At 33.2% G+C, this 21,324-nt stretch overlaps 1 protein-coding gene across 12 annotated transcripts in view; it reads right to left on the bottom strand.

The window, feature by feature from the left end:
• Nucleotides 1-1,924: 1,924 nt before the first annotated feature.
• LOC142327686 (uncharacterized) overlaps nt 1,925-21,324 on the bottom strand; it is a 154,484-nt gene continuing 135,084 nt past the window's right edge. For all 12 annotated transcript variants that reach the window (XM_075370933.1, XM_075370948.1, XM_075370941.1 and 9 more), the window contains 4 exons: nt 18,455-18,492; nt 9,652-9,722; nt 5,448-5,548; nt 1,925-2,189 (listed from right to left, as the gene is read on the bottom strand). In XM_075370933.1, coding sequence (XP_075227048.1) covers nt 2,091-2,189; nt 5,448-5,548; nt 9,652-9,722; nt 18,455-18,492 — 309 coding nt within the window. In that variant the 3' untranslated portion in view covers nt 1,925-2,090. The remainder of the gene's footprint in view (nt 2,190-5,447; nt 5,549-9,651; nt 9,723-18,454; nt 18,493-21,324) is intronic.

The following is a 21,324-nucleotide window of genomic DNA, read 5'->3' as shown; positions in this document are numbered from 1 at the left end:
AAAATATCTCCACAGAAGATTAAGAGAATGGTTGATCTTTGCACTACATCAAAATATATAACAAAAATTAAATGATGAATGTTAAGAAAGCAAAAGAATGAACAAATGTCAAACTTAGACCAATAAATATGTACTCAAAAGGAAGAAAGGGCTGAATAGTCAAATATTATGTTATTAACATAAGTTTATGAAACTAAAAATTAAATAAAAACTAGTTCAGCAATTGCTAAGGAAGCATCTAACGGAAAGAAACAGTTATACAATATGATGGAGTTAAGACTCCATTTATTGTTTAGTGAAGTATTGTCTTTGGAATATACTTCTGCAAGGATGTGAAACAAACACAAAACAAGTGCTGGAGATAATTAAAATGTGGGCAAGGGCAAGAAGGACTGATGACAACGATTAAATGGATGGAGTGAAATATTAAAAAGTAATGGGAAGAACAAATGAAAATAGAAGCCTAATCACAACAATTCAGAATACAAAAGATAATGAATGGGTTGGGGTATATCATGAAAAAAGGATCGATTACAGGGCTGGAAGGATCAACAGGTACAAAAAAAAGGCCAAAAAAAAATGATATATAATTAAAAGGAAACTGGAGCTATCAGCTTAAATCTTCCAGCCTCATCTTTAAAGTTTTAGTTTTGTAGGACAAATTTTGCTACAAAAAACAAAAAAGGAACAACTTTAGACTTGTGGTAAACTGAATGAAAAATTGTATGTTCATCATGAAAAGTATTAGGTAAGACAGTACTTATTTTTGGTCAAATTCTGACTGTTAACACCTCACATAAAAATTGGTTTACCTTTTGTTAAAAAAAAAAGTACATGGTCTTTCTGTTCTCTACACCTGTAAAAACTCTTAGAAATGACTTTTTTTTGTTACTCTTCAACTCAAGTACTATTTCAAACAATAAATAGTAGATCTGCTAACTTGACACTCCTCCCAAGATTAATCATTTATTCCTACTGATTATTAGCACTTGGCTCTGATCATTACTCTGTAAAATCAGTCTCTCTTTTGATCTTTGTAAGGATCCCCAGAATCTCTTTTATATGCATTTTATATTTTTTATATGCATTACATTTATATTATTTTTTAATTTTTACATACATTATATGTAAGAAGGGCATGGGAGGGGGTCTTGCTCGAGAAGAAGGTGGCGAGAGTAGGGAGGGGGCAGATAGGCCCTCTGCTGAGCACCTAGGTGGGTTCCCAATGAATGTGGGGATAACCAGGGTGCAATGAGGCTGGGGGCACTCTGCCTGTGCACTCGATGGTGGCCTTCGGTAAGTAGTGTGAAAGACTTGTGTGCTTGATGTATATGATGCATGTTTGTTGATCTGTTGCGACTATTTGGTGTGACTATTCTTGTTTTCTTGTTCTGTGCATGACTGGTGAATGACGAGTGTAAGGGCATATCATCCGTGTTCTTGATGAAATACTTTCTTAAGCTGTGTTCCAGGAATGGTGGGGAGGCCAGGGGTGGAGGTTTAGTCAGTAGTGAAAAAAAAAAAAATTTCTTGAGGCAAAACTTAGTTGGTTTGTATGATTAGCAATCCTGATGTATTACTGCAATGTTTTTATAAGGTGGCTTTTTATTTTGTAAAGACTAGATGTATTTATGGTAACAACTGTATCACTGGTGATTTTTTTAGAAAATTATTGTAAAACAAGAGATCGGAGTTTCAAAAAGCAATTGTTTAGTTTTGATGTCATACTTCATTAAGGTGGGAAAAACTTCACATTAGATTGCCAAGAAACAAATAAAAATAATAAAATTTTGGAACAAAGTTACTAGAAAATTTAATTCTGAGAAAATCTATGCAAGTAATATCAACTGGATGTGAAATTAAGAATACTCAAGAAGTTTTAATATTGAATTAATAAATTATGGTGAATAATATGTTTTTGTAATATTATTATTTTATTCTATTATATCTCAAAGTAATTAATTCTTTTAACATATTTTTATAATAGGTTACAATTAAAAAACATTAAAACATATTTTTATAATAAGTAACAATTAAAAAACATTAAGAATAATAAAAATTGAATAAAAATTTAAAATCTTAATATTTAATCAGTTTTTTTTTCTAGGACGCAACTGTCTTTTTGAAGTTGAAAGAGGTGCCATACGATTATACTGAGACAGAGGTGATTCGATAAAAGTAGGAGGATCCTGTAAAAAAATTATAATTTTGATTTATAATGTACAGATATTCTAACATATTGACATTTATATATACAGCACAGCACAGAAATTAGTAGCCTGATAAATACACCAAAACACTTAAAACAGGCCAAAATTTAAATGTATATCTATCTCTCTATCTTCACTATGTTCACCACAAGGACTGACTACAAAATGAACATCACTCTCAGGAGAAAACAACTTATACAGCAAAAAATTTAATTAAAAACTCTTTCTGTAGGAAAACTGATCAAAAATTTGTATCCCATCACATGGAAAGACCTAGGTTTTAACATGAAAGATTAATTTCAGGTTTAGCAAAACTATTTTTCTTTATGCTTTATTTGTATTGTTAATTTTTACAAGATCTACAAGTTTTTTTTTTGTTTAATTCTCTTCTTACTAGGCTCTTTTTGTAAAATTAGCATCACAAAATAGTATTATTTTGTAATAATACTATTTATAAAATAACTATTAATTATTAAATTATTTCAAAAAAAGATTAATAACTGAAATTTATTTTTAAAACACATGAAATTACCATTTCATGTATTACTGTTATTTGCATATTAGTTTACAAATGTGTACTACTATATTATGAAAACTATTTTTTCTAGTTTACACTTGAATGCAGAAGACTTTCTACAAAAACATGTTCCACAGATACATTACTTAATTCATCAATATACAAAGGGCACAAGGAAAGTTTTGCAATACGACTTTATTTTTTACAATTTTTCAAAATAATTTCCACTACACATTTGAAACAGTCTTCAAAGAAACCAACCACATTTCATCAGAGACCTAGAACACTCATTGTCCCAAGCTCTAATTGGTCTCATGGCTTGTATAACACCTCCCTTTCAGTATGTTCTTTACCTGGGGAAACAGTGAAAATTCACATGGAGTGAGGCCAGGATTGTAGGGAGATGCTCTAACAGTTTTATTCCAGTTTTGGCCAAATACTCAAAGAAAGCTTTGGAGCGTTATCATGGAGAAAAAAACCCATGTCCATCCTTAAGCTTGGGCACAGCTTCTTGGGAGCTTCAACAACTTTAGGCAGGCATTCCATGTTAAACTAACTCTCTATAACTGTCTTCTGTGTTTCCAACACAACTCACTGTAAAACACCTTAGACTAAAAAATACAGCAACCATTCTCTTCTTCAAGGGTATTGTTTAACAGTATGGAGGTCTCCTCATCTTCAAATACCAACCATTTATTCTGTCTTTGACAGGATGTCATAATAATTTCATCACCAAGTTGTTGTTACCAGCCAATTTTCATCACCTGTCACAATTCTGTTCACTTAGGTAGAGTTCCCATTTTCAAACTTTTTCAGCATTTTATGGCACCATGAAACATCTGATTGTCAATCCAAGTTATGCTGTACCACAAGGGTACAAAACAAAGCTTTCTATCTTGAAGCTGATCTCGCAGAATAGCAAGAATTTCTGGTGCATTAATGCCCAAGGACACCTATTTAGTGGTAGGTTGGTTACATGCCTATCTGTCTCAAGCATTCTTCATACTGCACCAATGTTTCCCTCATTCATAGACGAAAATAGTCAACCTGATCTTGGAGCATCCTCAAGGCAAAAATTTCCCATTTCAGATTTTCAGTACCACCTAAATATATTGTTGTATGATGAGGACAATCCTTTCTATAAGCATAGGAGTCACTTCCTCTAAACAATGATAAACACTTAACCCCTGGTTTAAGTTTTCAACTATAATGGCATCGCTACCACTTTTCACTAACACAGATAAAAAGCAAATGACACAAAGACAGTGACTAAAGCAGCTACAGTACATGCAAATATGCACTAACTTGTAATTGCCTGTTATGATCAATTCCATCACATTGCAAAACTTTCCTAGAGCACTTTGTATATTCTTCATTATTTTATTTAAGCGCTAAGTCCAAGAAATGTTGTCAAATCTGATAAATAAGTGAGTCCAGTGATGAGAGTTACCACCAGATAAAAAAATAAATTTTTATGTAAAAAAAAACAAGTAAAAATTTTGTTAAAAAAAGTTTATTTATAAACACGTTATTTTTATAAAAAAAAGCCCTGTTTTAGGAAATAATAGCAATTTTCTACAGTTTGTAGAATTACTTCATGCAGCATCAATGCTGCTACTGCAGTAACATATCCATATATGAAATTCACCAGTACCGTACTATACTTGATACTTGTATGACAATAGTTTATTACACCTGATTTTCAGATCTTAACTACCTCAGATAATTGTGGAATAAAAGATAAATAGATATACAATAAAGAATAAAAGTCAGAAATAACATTCATGAGATAAAAATAAAAAAATAGAAAGTTTTTGATAAAATTATTTTTAAAAATGAACAAAATTTAGATACTTTTTTATAACATAGTAAAATTTTATAACAGTATGCAATGTAAAAGTTAATAATAGATTTAAGTTAAAATTGTTCACAACAATTTGGAATTGGTTTATAATTTCTTTTAAAAATTGATAGTTTATGTTTAAGTATAATGAGACATTTTTAGTAATTGAAGAAATTATACAGACCAATAAAAATGCACAACACAATTGCACTCTACTATCAATCACCCATTTCATAGTAATGTAGAAAGAATGTACAAGTAAAAATAAGGATTTAATTGCCTTACCATTAATTTGGATAAATTAGGCTAAAGCTACTAACATATGTATGGAAACACTCAGGAACAAACTTGAAAAGTGTAGAAAACTAAGGTAACTTAAAAAGAAAATATTGGTAGTTTAGTTGATGAAATAACTGTTGGTGCAACACAAAATTAGATGGTGTAAAGAAAATGCATTGTAAAATAGAAAAGAATTAAAACTGCAAAGAAAATGAGTTATAAAATAAAGGATTTTGTATTAAAAATATTTAATAAGAAAGCATCAGGCAGATAATTCAATTTTTCTTACCTCATCTCTTAATACAACTTTTAAAAAAAAAATCACTAAAAAACTTGTAAGATTGTTAAATTAATCTACAAAAGGAAATGTTCAGAAATGAATTTAAGTGGTATCAATATTTGGGCAGTAACAAATCCAACTCTGAACCAAACGTTTTTAAACTCCTGATACAAACTAATATTAGACGTTATTTTTTTGTTACCCTAAAATTTATAGCTTGCTGCACCAGCATTTGTTTTCCATAAACTGTATAGTGATTAAGTAATTCAATTTTTATACAGCAAAAGTTATAAAATATTAACTTAATAACCATTTTACCTCTGGAGGCCCGTTGTCACTGTCTGAGTAATAATGAGTAGTAGAAAGTAGTTTTCTTTTACTTCTGTTTCTGCCTACTGATGGATTTTCATTTTCTTTACCTAATAAAACATTTCAAAAATAAGATCACGAGGAAAAAATCACATTTCAAATAATAAATAAAATATGCTTTAAAAACAGTTTATACTTTAATAAGGCAAGGTAATTAATGTAATAATCATAAAAAAAATAATTTCTGAAACATGGTTACCGCTGGTATGTTTAATAAATTATTAAAAAAGTGAAATTTACATTACCTGCAAATTAAATTTGTCTCTCTAGATCTTTCAGTTCTTAGACCACACAGTCAGAAAAATAAAATAATATTATAAAATAAAGTCAAAAAATTAAAATGATTAAGCAGCCATGACTGTTTGCTGGTTATCAGTGTACTGATAACAAAATACTTATCAAACTTACATTGTCACAAATTTGTTTTATAAGAATTTGACAAGTAGTTAATTAATTACAAAGAAGGGTAAAAAAAAAAAAACAGTCAATGCATTCACAATAAGGTGTCTTTAGAAGCAAACAATAAGATATATATGGGATTTGTAATTAATACTAATACAGAACAAAAAATTTTTGCTTCAGACAACGTTTTTATTTTTTAAATAATCTTCAAGTTTTAGAGATTCTGCAATAATGTACAATTTATGAGAAACAAAAGATATATAAAAAGTTTGTAACGGGATAAAATCTAAAGAGAGTGTTTATCAACCAGTATTATAACTAAGCTATAAAGTCTAATATCATAATATAACTGATGAATTCATATCATAATTAGAAAAGCTGAAGTATCTATTTAAATTTAAATTACAGTTTGGAATATTGCAACATTTGATATAATCTGGAATATGTACTTGTGTAGTCATGGGAGTAGTTTGACTAAAATTTCATGGGAATAGTCGACTATTAAAATTAGTAGAATAATTTAACAACACAAAATAAAATAATTTAACAAATATTAGTCGACTGATTTTAAAAATTAGTCATTAGTTGAAAAAATTAACCACTATCGAAAGTAGAAGCATTTCTTTCAGTTTCAATCCACACCAAATGTATCTAGCATTAGCCCACCATGGTCTCCATCTCACCAACACTCACAGTCACCTCCACTCCACCACCTCACATTTTAACTTAAATACACCAGCTATGAATAATACTGCATATGCAAGTACTTTCAGCAGCTTATTAAAAAAGTGCCTTTCAACATGCCATGCCACCCTAAGACCACATCATCATTATACCTAATTTTTACATACCTGTTATCAGTACGTAAATTCTGTGGTGCATTTAAATTTTGAAAATATTCTAAACACAAGTGAATGATTTAAATAAAACCGTACTTATATAAAACAAATTCTTAGTTTTTATAAAAATATTATACATTTACAGTTAAATTAGCATAAATTTGTTACTCACATGTTAATTTAATCACTTAGTTTGACATTTTTCTGTTGCTGACTTTTTCCAAGGACGGTAACATATACTTTTATTAAACACAACTTTTAATAATAAATAATAATCTGTTAATGAGACTACTAAATTAAAAAGTCAGTAATCACACTATTTAAATTTTCTACCTCACACCTCATCTTTTACATTTAACTGAAAAAGTACGATGCCATACTTAAACAAAATAGTGATATGAAATAATAGTATGTATATTACTAATAAAGAAATAACATTAAAAATATAAGAAGTAACATAAAAGATTTAGCTATTAGATATACCATGAAAACAAGTGTTTCTGCAGTTACCTATTTCTATAACTTTTTAATAAAAAAAATTAGCATGTCAGCATTTTTTAGTTTCAGCCTGCTTCTTCTCTCAAAAAGATTATGGCCTGCTTTGGAAAAAAACTCTTTCAAACAGTACAGAGGTCCCAGGAATGTCTAAGTATTTTGTAGCTAATATTAGCAATGGCAGGAACGTCATTTATGTTTCATCCAAAATGCTGTACAACTCATGTGCCTGTCCTCATACGTTGCTCAAAATATTGCTAGAAGATTTCACACTTTTTGACATTTCTTTAACATTACTGTCAAAAATATTTCATAAATCCAATGTCTTGCTGTTTATTCAGCTCTTTTCCATCCCGTACTTCAGCTATTCACTGTCAGTGTTTGTCTGGTTTTAATAATAAAGACAATTCATTTGCCAACAAATCTAACACATTTTTTAAGTTACTGTCATTCCCAAAAGCAGCTTTTTTGAATCGTGGGTCTATAAGTGTTGTGGATGCCATATTTTTTTTCCGTGTTTCCCAAGCGGTTGCTAATCCCAGAAACTAAACCTTTTTATTTAACTTTTCACCTATGGAAGGAGTCATAGTTTTCTGATTAGTTTTCTGTACACAATTCCTTTAAAATGAGGAATAATTTTTGGCAGATATCGCTATTGATATAAGTTTAAATGGTTTAAGTAAATTTACACATTCATTCAGTTAAAATATCCCATTAAACATTTGTTATAAATTGTGGACTTTTCGGCAATGCTGCAAGTGCAGCCTGACAGGGGTTCCTACAATTCTATTAACCTTTCAAACATCACAAGCATTGAACTCCACCTTATAACAAAGTCAGCTTTTAATTTTAATTATTTTTTCCTAATTTGTGACTGTACTAGTCTTAATTTATCAGCTGCAACTACACTACGCCTAAAACGCGATACAATATTTCTACATGTTTTAATTAAATCTGGTAGCCCATTACATTGTGAAATTGCATCATTCACTACTAAATTAAGCTACACACAGAATGTTAGGGAGAGCTAACATTTTTACGGCACATTTTATATTAGCGCCCCCATCCGAAATTACTGCCACAATTTTATTACTAATATTCCATTAGTGAAAAACCTCTTTTAATTTTTCATCCAAATACTGTCCTATATGATTTTCTTGCAATTGTGTTGTACATAAAACGAAGGACATTAACTCACCCATCCTAGTTCAAAAATATACGGTCAGAAAAGAAACCTTACTTCTAGATGTTCAAACGTCCATTGTTATAGAGAAATAAGAAATTTTGTCTAATATGTTTTTAATCATTGATTTTGCATTTTTATAAATGTTTGGCATAATTGAATTCATTAATTTTTTCCTGCTTGGCAAGGTGTAGTACGGTTTGAGTTCTTGTAATAATTTTTTAAACCCTTCATCTTCTGCAACAGACAAAGGCTGTAAATCTTCGAAAATCATTTCTGCCACTAAATTATCAATTTTTATTAACTTTCTTGACTGAGAAATCTTTAGATTTATACTGCAGAAACAACTAGCTTAAATGGTTAGAAGATATGGAAGATGACATAGACAATGGAAGAAATACAGAAAAGTTGATGAGGATGCCATGGACTGATTGCTCTGGTTATTTGCAATCTTTAAGCATTTTTCTGAACAGCTTGGCTATTCAGAATATTTATGCTGTCATGCTGTTCATAATGTTTGCTATTTTGATTCCATGCTCCCATGGAATCAAAACATTCAGTGATTTAAAATCAGCTTGGGTATGTGGTGTCCCAGTTTCATAAATTCCTACATGCTTTTGCTTTTGGTGATCTCTTAAATTTGAGGTGTTATTTAATCTTTTGTTTTTTTTTTTACGTACTTTACATGTTCTCAAAAAAAATTCCAAATACCAGATCGTAGAAATCGTCGATTGTAGAAATTAGTCAGTTAAAGAAGTTAGTCAACGATCCCATGCCTAACTTGTAGTGCAATGAATTTCCTGACAAAATTAAAACAAATTTATCCATACCTTTGCAAGGGAAAAGTTAAATGCCTATAAACTAACTTTCAATGTATTATTTTTACAAATCAAATAAAATTAAAGGTACTGATATTATTACTTATGTCTGGATATTATTTGTTGGTCACAAGGGTACAATTATAGTATACTCCAGGTCAATCTTAACAAGATTTAAAGAGCTAACATTTTATACTATGCCCTTGTTTCCTCCAATAACTGCTATGTAGGTTGCAATTCTATTACACAAAATGCTGTCATGAACATTATTAGTAAAAAATAACAAAAATTTATATAATCAAGCTTGATAAAAAAAAAGACAATTGGTTTTTGCATTATAAAATTTATTGTATTTATTTTCGTAGGTGTAAATATAAGTGTTTTTTTTACAACTATATAAAAAAAAAAATACTCACCTAACATTGGTGAAAGAGTTTTTGATGCTTCTTTATTGAAATTCATCCCAAACTTGCTTTGTTTAGTACAACTGAAAAAAAAGGATCACTGTTTGAATCAAATTAATTGCAACCAATTGTGTGATAAGATAAACACAAACAAATAAAATTTTGTATTTTAAAAACGCTATTCAAAAACTGGAAATCTATAGAAATTTGTAAGAAAGTTAAAAATTATGAAACAGTTTTTGTCATACAAAAATTGTTCAGTTTTTTTTTAAAAGAAATTCATCAGTCATAACTGCATGTCTCCAGTTCCCATCAAATCACGTAATCTCTTCCTCTCTAAATTTCAGCATCACTCTCGTTTACTGCATTATTACCATAAACACTATACATTATTTATAGATCCTGACAGTGCAAAGTCCTTCTACTACCAGAAAAAAATCACACTATCCACCTAAAAGTAGACAGCAGTGACAACAGCAGGTTTCATATTCTATCAACTACTGCTTTACCAGTGCTGAATAGAAGGAATGGCATTTAGGCAAGTGGTGAGATAATATCAACTGCTAGTTCCTAATTTGCATGTACCCTGTTGTTATGGCAACCAATCTATTTTCAAGAAATAATCAGAAGCCAAGTTTAAAAAAGGCATTGTATATGTTAATGACTAATTTCTTTAATCTTAGTCTTGATAACACAAATCTGAAGATTTGTTTCAAAAGCCAAATTAACTCCCTTTAGAGAAAAATTCCTAGCCAAAAATAAGTATTTTTTTTATGATAAAATAATATCTATACTTATAAATTAATCTTCATAATACAAGCTCCTTAAAACCTGTACCAGATAGACATCCTAACATTGACCCAGACAAATGCAAATACTTACAACTGGTTTTTGCATTAAATTTCACCTGTTTTATTTGCTACAGCAAAGTTTCAAGCAAATTGTTCTACTAGGTTGAAAAGAAAGGGATGGGAAAAGAATTAGTTTAAAATTGTTTGAGGAAAGCTATTCCTAGAAATTTATCATATATTTCATTATCAAAATAACAACATTGCTGATGAAGATGTCACTATCTATGGAACTCCACAATCGAATGACCACTAAGGCTTAAACGTAAACTATGTCATAAATTTATTTATAGTCATTGATAAATTATGTCCTGCGTAACAGATAAATGGGTCCAATAAATGAAATCTAAAAATCAACTAAATCTTACTTTGACACTTACCGGTCAGGGGGCTCTGTTTCCTAGACCCCTGCTGTGTTCATTATCCTCATGGTTGTGAGAGAGTAATATTGATAAATTATAATTAAAGTCTGAAAAACTCACTTTCCTCCAACATTTCCCCATTCTTGACGTAGAATCTCTGATATCCCCCAAGGGGGCTAGGGCCTCGATATATGCCTTAAAACCTTCCCTGGGATAACATTTTCAATTATTTTGAAAATTATGTAGTTTGGTGCAGTGCCAGTTGGTGTCATCATGTCATTTTGGGTCCTCTGTTATAACATTTGTTTTGATCGATTTCATATTAGCACTACACGCACACGCACACACACACACATATATATATATATATATACTAAATTTTTTAAATAATATAATTACTTTTTCAAAACTAAGTAAGCAGTTGCTTGAGAAATCACCAATTTAATCGATAAGTTTGCTGTTTTGAACCTGTTTTCATAATTAAATCAATATGATCAACTGTCAACTGCCCAACAGGTTCAAATCAACCATTTCTACCCTGACCTGCATAGGGTGTTAAACTTAAAAGATACTCCATCATTCAGCAGTTTATATACTAAATGCATATTTTTGTTAAAATACATACATTGGTGTGATATGAGTAAAATAATGTGAAAGATGTTTGTATGACTGGAGATGGAGTGGGTACAATTATTGCCTGTTTGTGTATTGCCAGTCTGTGTGAGCATTGGCTTTTCAACAAGGTAGATTAACTGTTGAAGAACATGCTTTGGTGATGGAAACATATTTAGAGATGAAACCTCATGTTGTGTTTTGGCATACATTCAGGAAGAAATTTGAAAAGGAAGCACCAGTGAAAAGTGTTATTCAGAAGTTAGTTAAAAAATTTTGTGAAACAGGTTCAATGTTACAACCTTTGATTTTATTAATTCAAATAATGCCTAACACAAATGCGCCTAACACAAGTCAGTTTTAACAACCAAGATTGTACAGCACATTAAAGCAGCAGTTACGATAACTCCTTATAAATCTTTATAGAGACTAAGCCAGAAAAAAAAATTTCATGAGGTTCAGCCTACACTGCAGTGAGGAGAATGCTGAAATGATATCAATATTGAACGCAGGTTTTCCAAGAGCCAATAGTGATTATTCTAAATCGATCATTACTGTCTATGGTTCAAGAACTTCATTAGAGGCAACACTGGCATTTTAGATCAAGTGTTTTTCACAGATTGAAGAGTGGTTTCACCTTTGTGAGTGTGTTAATAGTCAGAACTACCAGACCTGGGATACTGAAAACCCGCACATTTTCTTTGAATCTCTCCTTTTTTTTTTGTTTGGGGCGAAAAACGCCAGTGCGTTATCATCGCCCGGAATTAAAAGGTAAAATAACAATAAAATAATAAAAGTAAATAAGGTTTAAAACTAATATAAATTATATAATTAAAATTTAAAACTTCACTTTTTTAACAAAAGTTAATAAGACATAGAACCAAAAAAATCAAAATTGAAAGTAAGGGAAAAAAATTGACAAAAACTCTTCTAGCATAAAAAATATTTATGACAATATTAAATTTTTTGTAGTAACCTAGTACTATGCAAAAACAGAAACATTCGGTTCAAAATTTCATTATCATTGTACAAGGTACCACAGATGTTTCTGGGTAGATTAAATTTACGACGCAACGCCACATAACATATGGAGTATATGAGAATGTGGTGCACAATCATGCGACAGTTGCATCATGTGCATATAAGTGCTACTCCTCCTGACATTAGGTACTGGTGTGTGATCCTCATATGTCCTATTCACAATCAGCAGAGGACTACTTCTTCACGTCGAGTTTTTCTGCATGAGGAATCCCATGGTAACACAGAATCTTTAATCCGTCTGAGTTTATTATCGACAGTAGTCGTCCAGTCACTTTGCCACCTTACTCTCAACTCGGGTGGTGAAAGGAGGTTGAATACACGCTTCTTTGGCAGCATAATCTGCTTGTTCATTACCTAGAATCCCTAAGTGACTAGGGACCCAGCAAAAACTTACTTCTGTGTTGCGATTATTCAACTCAGCAATTGCATTGTAAATTTCAATGACGACAGGATATTTGGAATAAAAGTTTTCTAACGCCTGGAGAGCACTACACGAGTCACTGCAAATAAGAATATTTCTATATTTAGCGTTAATGATATTTAGACCCTTTTTCATAGGGAGTAGTTCAGCAGTGAACACACTCGTAATACCGGGTAGGGCAAACATATAATTACTTTCATTGACTACAAAAGCACAACAAACAGTATCGTCTTGTTTCGATCCATCAGTGTATATCACCACGTCTGAGTTCGTCTTGGTTAGGACACACTGAAACATTTGCTGGAAAACAGTAGGTAGTGTTGATTGTTTATCGTATGTCGTAAGGTCAAAAGTAAAATTTACCACAGTATACAAGTAACCTTGCGACAGGGCTTGATCTAAATGCCCCTGTGGCAAGCCGAAGAAAAGCATGATGTACACCATCTAGCATTTTAATCACGGTTTGACGAGCTTAAGAGTAGGCGACACAACCATAATCTAAATGGAAATGAACAAGGGAATAGTAAAAACGTAACATACATGACCGATCAGCTCCCCAATTGGTGTTACTAAGGACCTGCATCATATCTAAAAGTTTGGAATATTTTGTCCTTAACTCCTTTATGTTTGACCCAAGTAAGATAGCTATCAAAAATCAAACCTAGAAACTTAAGGAAAGATAAGCTCTTTGTTCAGAAAAACCTGCGGAATAGAAGGGTTTTGTAGCCGAGAAAATATTACATTTTGTTTTGTCGGATGAAAATGTAAAACCAGTAGTCCTGGACCAAGCCTCAAAATATAGTAAGGCGAAATATAGTATTCTGTAGTAGTCGCTCTGCTGTGGGCGTTGAACGGCTCGCAATGTAAATAACAAAATCATCAACAAATAGAGAACATGAGACAGGAGCCTCTACACAATTGGTAATACTGTTTATGGCCACAAAAAATAAGGTGGCACTTAATACACTACCTTGAGGTACTCCATTCTCCAAGACAACACTATCTGAAAGTGAATCGTCTACACTAACACAATACATTCGGTGATTTAAGAATCGCCAGATAAAAGCAAGCATATTGCCCTTGATTCCCCATCCCTTGAGGGTGTTAAGAATACCACGTCACCAGGCCATGTCGTACGCCTTTTTTATATCGAAGAAGATAGCAACGAGGTGCTGACGATTTATGAAGGCATTTTGTATAGCTGTTTCCATTGACACTAAATGATCAATGGAAGATCATCCTTGTCAGAAACCACACTGTTCCAAAGATAGAAAGTCATGTTTCTCCAAGTACCATGTAAGCCTGCGATTTACCATTCTCTCCATTATTTTACACAACATGCTTGTTAAAGAAATAGGGCGGTAGCTTGAGGGATCGGTTTAGGCTTTACTACTGGTATAATAAATGCTTCTGACCAGCCGGGCGGAAAGACTTGTTCGGAGAATAAACCATTGTATATATTCAAAAGATGTTGTGGTGCTGAATTAGGAAGGTGTGAAAGCATACCAAGGCGAACTTTGTCTGGTCAGGGGAAGGTTCATGCGAGTTCTTAAGTACGTGTAACAATTCCTTAAGTACAAATGGAGTGTTCAATTCACCAATTTTTAACGACAATATTTCTATCTGTACTTAGTACCTCTGAAAATCGATATTATATGATGAAGTGAGAGACACCGAGCGGAAAGATTTTGCTAAAGTATTTGCTACAGCCGAAGATGATGAAAGGAGTTATCTTTCATCAATGAAACCGAGAATAGATTGTCTTGGTGATCCGAAAATTGCATGGATTTTTTCCACACAGTAGACATGGGAGTAGTATGTGAGATGGTGTTCACATATTTTGTCCATGAATTCCTCTTAGCGTTCAAGAAGACCTGATGGCATACCGCTCCAGCCCTGCGGTACAAATTTAGATGTTCAGTAAATTTGCGTAGTGCTCGCCGTTGCTTCTTAATAGCACATTTGCAATCATCATTCCACCATGGAACGGAAGGATGTTTAGGATTACCCGAAGTTTGTGGAATATATCATATGCTGGTTTCAAGTATCATTGACGTAAAAGAGGAACATTGCTCAAGGTGTACGCACCATCGTCATACTGTGATTGGAAGGCTTTATGATATCCATTCCAATTCGCCCTTTCAACAATCCATCTTCGTGGCCTTTTCTTAACCTCATGGTCCACACTGAAACCAATAATAATTGGTTTGTGGTCACTGCCGTGAAAGTCATCACAAACAGACCAATCAACATGAGGGAGTAAATTCGGTGAGGATACGGAGAGATCGATGAGAGATCATAGTACCAGATGATAAAGACATGAATGTGTGAGATCCATTATTCAGCAAACAAAGGTCTTGTCTCACACTGTGTACTATATTTCTTCCTTGAGTGGAGCAGAAGGTCGAGCCCCAGGAAACATGGTAGGCATTGAAGTCTCCTACTATAACGATGGAGATGGTATTTGTGTGAGGAGATTTGAGATATCCAGAGCACTGAACTCAGTGTTCAATGAGAGATACAGATTGCAGATATGCAACTTAAAGGGGATAGAGATCTTTACTGCTTCAGCAGGAACGAGAGTGGTCAGTTGAATCCTTGTAGCCGACACCTCATCCTTCATGAAAATAGCCACTCCACTACTCTCTCTACCGTCTACTATACAGTCGTATCCTCTGAGTGCTATTGGGTCATGTTGTAGAAGATGAGTTTCCTGGAAACACATGATTATCGGATCATGTATGTGTGCCAGTACTCCAATATCTTCAATGCAGGACTGAAGACCTCTAACATTCCACTGAATAATGTTCATAAGGGTAAAAAAAATATAAATGATTTTCCTAATAACAACAAAGCGAACATTTTTGCACCTGACACCATCTTCGTCGGCTGTAGCAAAATTATCCTCGTCAGACGAAGCTGACCGAGGCCTTTCCACTAGACCGAAATTGGTGGTTTTTTCAGATGGACCACCAACCATCATTGTATTTATTATTGGAACTGAAATTTTGGTCCCACGAGAACCGGCAATATAATAGACTACTACAGCAGAGCGCAAGCGTATTGGAGCTAGAGCTAAATACAACTGGGTTTGCTCTGGTGCCCAGAGGATATCATTCGAGACTCACTATGTAGAGCCATTCACCCATCGGCGCGATAGTTCCCACCTTAGGTTACGGTTGCGTTTCGTAAGATGTCGCAACACCACGGAGTGTAAATGAAAGAGAAAATTGTGTTGGATGTTGTACTGTAGTTGAGTAAATGTATATGTTGCAATTCGTGTAGTGTTCTTGGTGTAGTATATGTGTATAGTGTAAAGCATTCTGCAGCTCAGTTTGTAGCGGGAAGAAAAGCTACAGAGACTAGGCCCATGGGGACGCCAACTTCCAAAGTCTTAAAGAATAAGACTCCCCGTCAGGGATCTCTCCTAACCCACAAACAATAGGCATATGGTATGTGGTTTCAAGCTGATGAATAAGGATCCTTATTCTTTGAAAAACTGAAGATACTGCTGTCTACCAAGAAATTACCCAACAGTTCACAGTGGATGAGCATGACTGCTGGTTGAAATAGGACAGCGTCATTTTCCATAAACCTCGTTCTACTCTGGAGATGCTACAGGATTTTTCTGGTGGAAGAATCATTGCTAAAGGATTGTGGCCACAAAGATCCCCCTAAACTGACTGGTCCAGACTTCCTTCTGTGGGGTTACTTAAAAGAAACTGTTTATAGGAGCAATCCTCACACCCTGCAGGAATTGAAGACAAACATTAACAATGTCATCCAAATAACAGACAGCATACAGTTAACAAGAAGCCAGAAAAGTTTTCAAATGTATCGACAAGTGCATAGAAGTGGATAGACATAATTTTCAACCTTCTGTAAATTATTATGTATATGGCCAATAAACTATTACTTGTAGACTAAACTAAGTGATAGGGGCTTTTTGTAAGTTAAACACCCTGTAGATCATACTTTTCTGTTTCCCAACCATTTCCTCATCCTCAACTTAATCCCTTCTCTCAGTTAGCTGTGAGTGCACATCTCACACAACTAATTCATACTAATGATACCACGACTTGAAGACCTGGTGCACACTTAGAATCTGGCAATGGGCAAATACTAATGAATGTCTATAAATCAACTCCAGGACCCTGTTTCCAGTCTGGTGACTAAACAATAAAGTTAATGACTGAAGGGCTATCAGGTAAAGCTGGGTCTCCTGACTTCCCCTCCCAATAACACAGGGTACTTGTATTTTACTAGAAGAAGAAATTTTTAACAAGGCAACTTTTTTTCAAGTGACCATGTCAAATAAAAACCTTTTTCAGATTACTTTAAAAAAATTTAGGAGTAATTTTTCTTTATAAAACTCATGATTTACCATTTTCATGACTAGGCAAATTACATAAATTTTCACACCAAGTGTTATCTATGACTTCATACATAATGAAATCTGTGTTTATAAATTGCAATGTTGTTTTTCACTTTTATGTTTTCTTTACATGTCATACATATGAAAACAAAAGACATTAAAATTTTGTCCATTACCTCAGTGTTAGCTCATTATTTCAATTTATATCTGTTTTATGCTTATATAGCTTATTCATCAAAGACAAAATCTGCTTTACTGATATTTGGAGAATGAATTAATTATAACCAGATACAATAATTTAAAAAACTAAATTTTAGCTGACTTATTTCTTCACTTGAAATACTTATACTCACCACTTTGTGATATAATATATTTGGCAATCAGTTTCTTAAGATATACCTAACAAGAAAAAAAAGGAAATTAATTTATTTCTGTTTTTGGTGCTTTTGTTTTTTTCTTAATTCACATGCTCAGAGTATAACTTTCCTTGAAAGAGTTTTTCTTTCCATTTCAAACAGGGGACAGGATAAACTATTAGATAAATTTTTTTTTACGGTTCACAAGCTGAGATTGCACTGAAGTGGTGAAATGAAATGAAATTTTAGACTACTTCCATAAAACTTTTTCTGAAATTCTTAAGAGGGTTCTTCCTCTACCTTGTGAGAACAGTTCTGAGGATTCATTTTAATAAAAGATTTGAATGAATAAAAACAATAAAATTGTAAAAAATAAATTTTGAAACTATTTTTTGTACGAGACCATTTTTAAAATTTTAACTGAAATTCCCTTCTGAACGATACATACGTTCTGATGAAACATTATGTAATTTACCTTGTTTTCAATAAAACTTTTGTCAGTTCCAAAAATTATACTGTATACTATTATCCTATATATTATGGGGTTTTGATAAATAGATAAAATCTTTAAAGCCTGATTTTCTTCTGTAATAAAAAATGTTCAATTCATAATGACAAGTTCTATAAGAAAAAAATTAAAAGCAGGCTTAGGGAACCAATTTGATTAACTTGAACATAACAGATTAAGCTTGACAACTTTAAGATAGTCATTTTGAGTATATAGTAAAAGCCAAAAAATTTGTTTATTTTTAATATTAAAAAAAGAAATATTACAAAATACACCAAAACTTATTACTTACATTTCAGAGATTCCAGTACTCAGTTTTAATCTCTCCAACTGTAACATAAAAAAAAATAAAAAACATAAAACACAACTGCACTAAAGGAGAACACCATCATAAGGAGATCTATAATGTAAAAGTCCTCCCAGAAGAAGACAAAGACTCAGATCACTGGGTAGTTAAAATTAAATTTACTCTCTAAAGAAACCAACAAAACCAAGCCCCTACAACTAAGAGAAACATGGACCCAACCCAATTAATCAAGAATAAAAATTATCAAAACGCAACCGAAAAAAATAATCATAGATAAACTCGAAGATCCAGTTAACAACATTAAACAAATCGCAGAAGAATTAGCCCCCATAAAAAAACACCAATGGTGGAACAGGAAATGTGACAAAATAGTGGAGAAAAGACATCAAGCATGGCTGATTTCACCAATCCCAAAAATCAGAAACATCCTTCCAAAATCTAGTAAAGCAAAGAAAAGAAATCATCTGAATAGACACACTGAAGTCAATAGAAGAATTCAATAAAACAATCAAGACTACTACAAAACCTTCAAAAATCTACTCCAAAAATATGAACCCCCAGCCCTACTAATAAAAATGAAAACAGCAAACTGGCCCATAACAATAAAAGCAATGCCAAAATCCTATCTAAATATTTCAACAAACTCCTAAATTGCATAGAACCAACAGAACTCTTAAACTTTAACACCAACATAATCAGAAAACATCAAGCTTCCTGCAATAAAAGAAGTCTACCAAGCACTGGGTGAGATGAATTACAAAGCAGGAGGAGATCAGACTTTTTTTAGAGATCTGCAAGAATTGCCCTTCATCAACAACTTGTTAACATCTGGATCAAAGAACAACTACCAGAACACTGGACAACAGCCCTCATCCATCTGCTACACAAAAAAAGTAGACAAAGCAGACTAACAATTGTAGGAGAATCTTACTCCTAGAAAATTCCTACAAAATTCTTTCCAAGAATCATCCTCAACAAGATTGGTTCACAATTCAAGAAAGTACTGTAGAGAATACCAGGGAAGTTTCAGACCCTAGAGGAGCTGTCAAGACCAGTTCGTGAATCTCAAGATAATAACTGATTACAACAGGAAAAGAAACAGAGATGGTGGTAACATTTGTAAATTTCAAGAAAGCTTACGACTACATCTACAGAGAATTCCTACTAAAAATTCTATGACACCTCGGACTACATAACAAATTAATAAACATGATAAAACTGACCCTCACATACACTAAGTCAAAGGTAAAATTCAGAGATGAGCTCCCAGAACAATTTGAAATCAAAACAGGACTGCACCAAGGTGATGGGCTCTTACCACTATTAATCAACGGCACTCTAGAAATGGTAATGGGGGAATGGATCAAAAAATGCACCCAAAAAGTAAAAATAGGCCAAAAAATCAAAACAACCTGATGATGTTGATTCGCCGACTTGGCACTGTGAGCAATCCGACATCTACGAAGTTAATTCACAGGTATTAAAAAAGCCCAGAAATTAATCTGGTACGCTTACAATAAAAAATGCCTATCAATAAATGCAAAAATAGGTCACTACAACACAATTATAAAACTAGAAGCCATTTATGAGCAGAAACATTCTTCTGCACATTCTGAACAAACAAAGACAGATAGACTCCAGAAAATCTAAAGAAGAACTGGAAGAGAACCTGCATCAATAAAGAGCACCAAAAAGGTGGGCATAGGTAAATTGTGCCCAACAAAGTCATGTACAAAGAGTTAGAACCGATCACTGATATCATGTGTAAGCGAAGACTAGGACTCTTTGGACATATCATGAAGACGCAATTGCGCCCAACCAAGTCATGTACAAAGAGTTAGAACCGATCACTGATATCATGTGTAAGCGAAGACTAGGACTCTTTGGACATATCATGAGGACGCAACTGCGCCTAACCAAGTCATGTACAAAGAGTTAGAACCGATCACTGATATCATGTGTAAGAGAAGACTGGGTTTCTTTGGACATACCATGAGAATGCAAGATTCAAGACTTTCTGAAACAGCTAGTACAGTAAAATCTCGACTCAGAAAAACACCAAGATGAAATGAAGATGGATCAAAGAAATAAGAGAGGATTTGAAGGAAATTGGCCTTACACCAGAAGACACCATAGATAAGAAAATTAAACAAGAAAATCAAGAACAAAAACACTCGCTTCATACTCGCAAGGAAAAAACTTAACACAAACATTTTCAACAACAGAAAGAGCACAAAAATTGGAACATATGAAAAAGTACTGGGAGGACTGCAAAGCACATCACAACCCCGTAGGGGAAGACTTGTGACGCTTGTGGTCACCACACTACCACCCCTTTCATAGTCCTGATGGGCTTTAATGGGAGTCGTCTATCGCTCTCTTTTTACATCTCACAGTAATAAGCTAGGCCTCATTGGGATGCCACCAATGTAAATATATCAGTATTCACATCGGTGATTTTAGTTTTTGCCTTTCCTGTAGGCCTCATCTGGACATCTTGAATGTCCTTCACCATTGCCCTCTGAATTAGCTAACCAAGTTCACAGAAGCAAGAACCCCACACCTAGTTCTTCTTTTACTGAACCACTTTCTTGTAAATGTCTCATAGATTCGAGACAAATTGAAAAACAACATATCACTCAAAATGTGGTTCGCAACAAAAATGTAGTCCTAGTTCCTTCAGTGAACTCAACTTCAGTTCATACCACTGACTTGGTTAATTTACACTCTGGTCTGGTCTACAAGGGAGAGGCGGACAGACCTCCTACTTCCAGACAGCTCCACCGCAGAGTCCCACGACATTTGCTTGCTTTTCTACCATCATTGAGATGCTGCTACACCTCACGGCTGCATGG

This window comes from Lycorma delicatula, chromosome 1, assembly GCF_047948215.1.
Source record: "Lycorma delicatula isolate Av1 chromosome 1, ASM4794821v1, whole genome shotgun sequence".
Classification (NCBI taxonomy): Eukaryota; Metazoa; Arthropoda; class Insecta; order Hemiptera; family Fulgoridae; genus Lycorma; species Lycorma delicatula.
The sequence above is the reverse complement of the archived record's forward strand: the minus strand, read 5'-3'. Positions and strand labels throughout refer to the sequence as shown.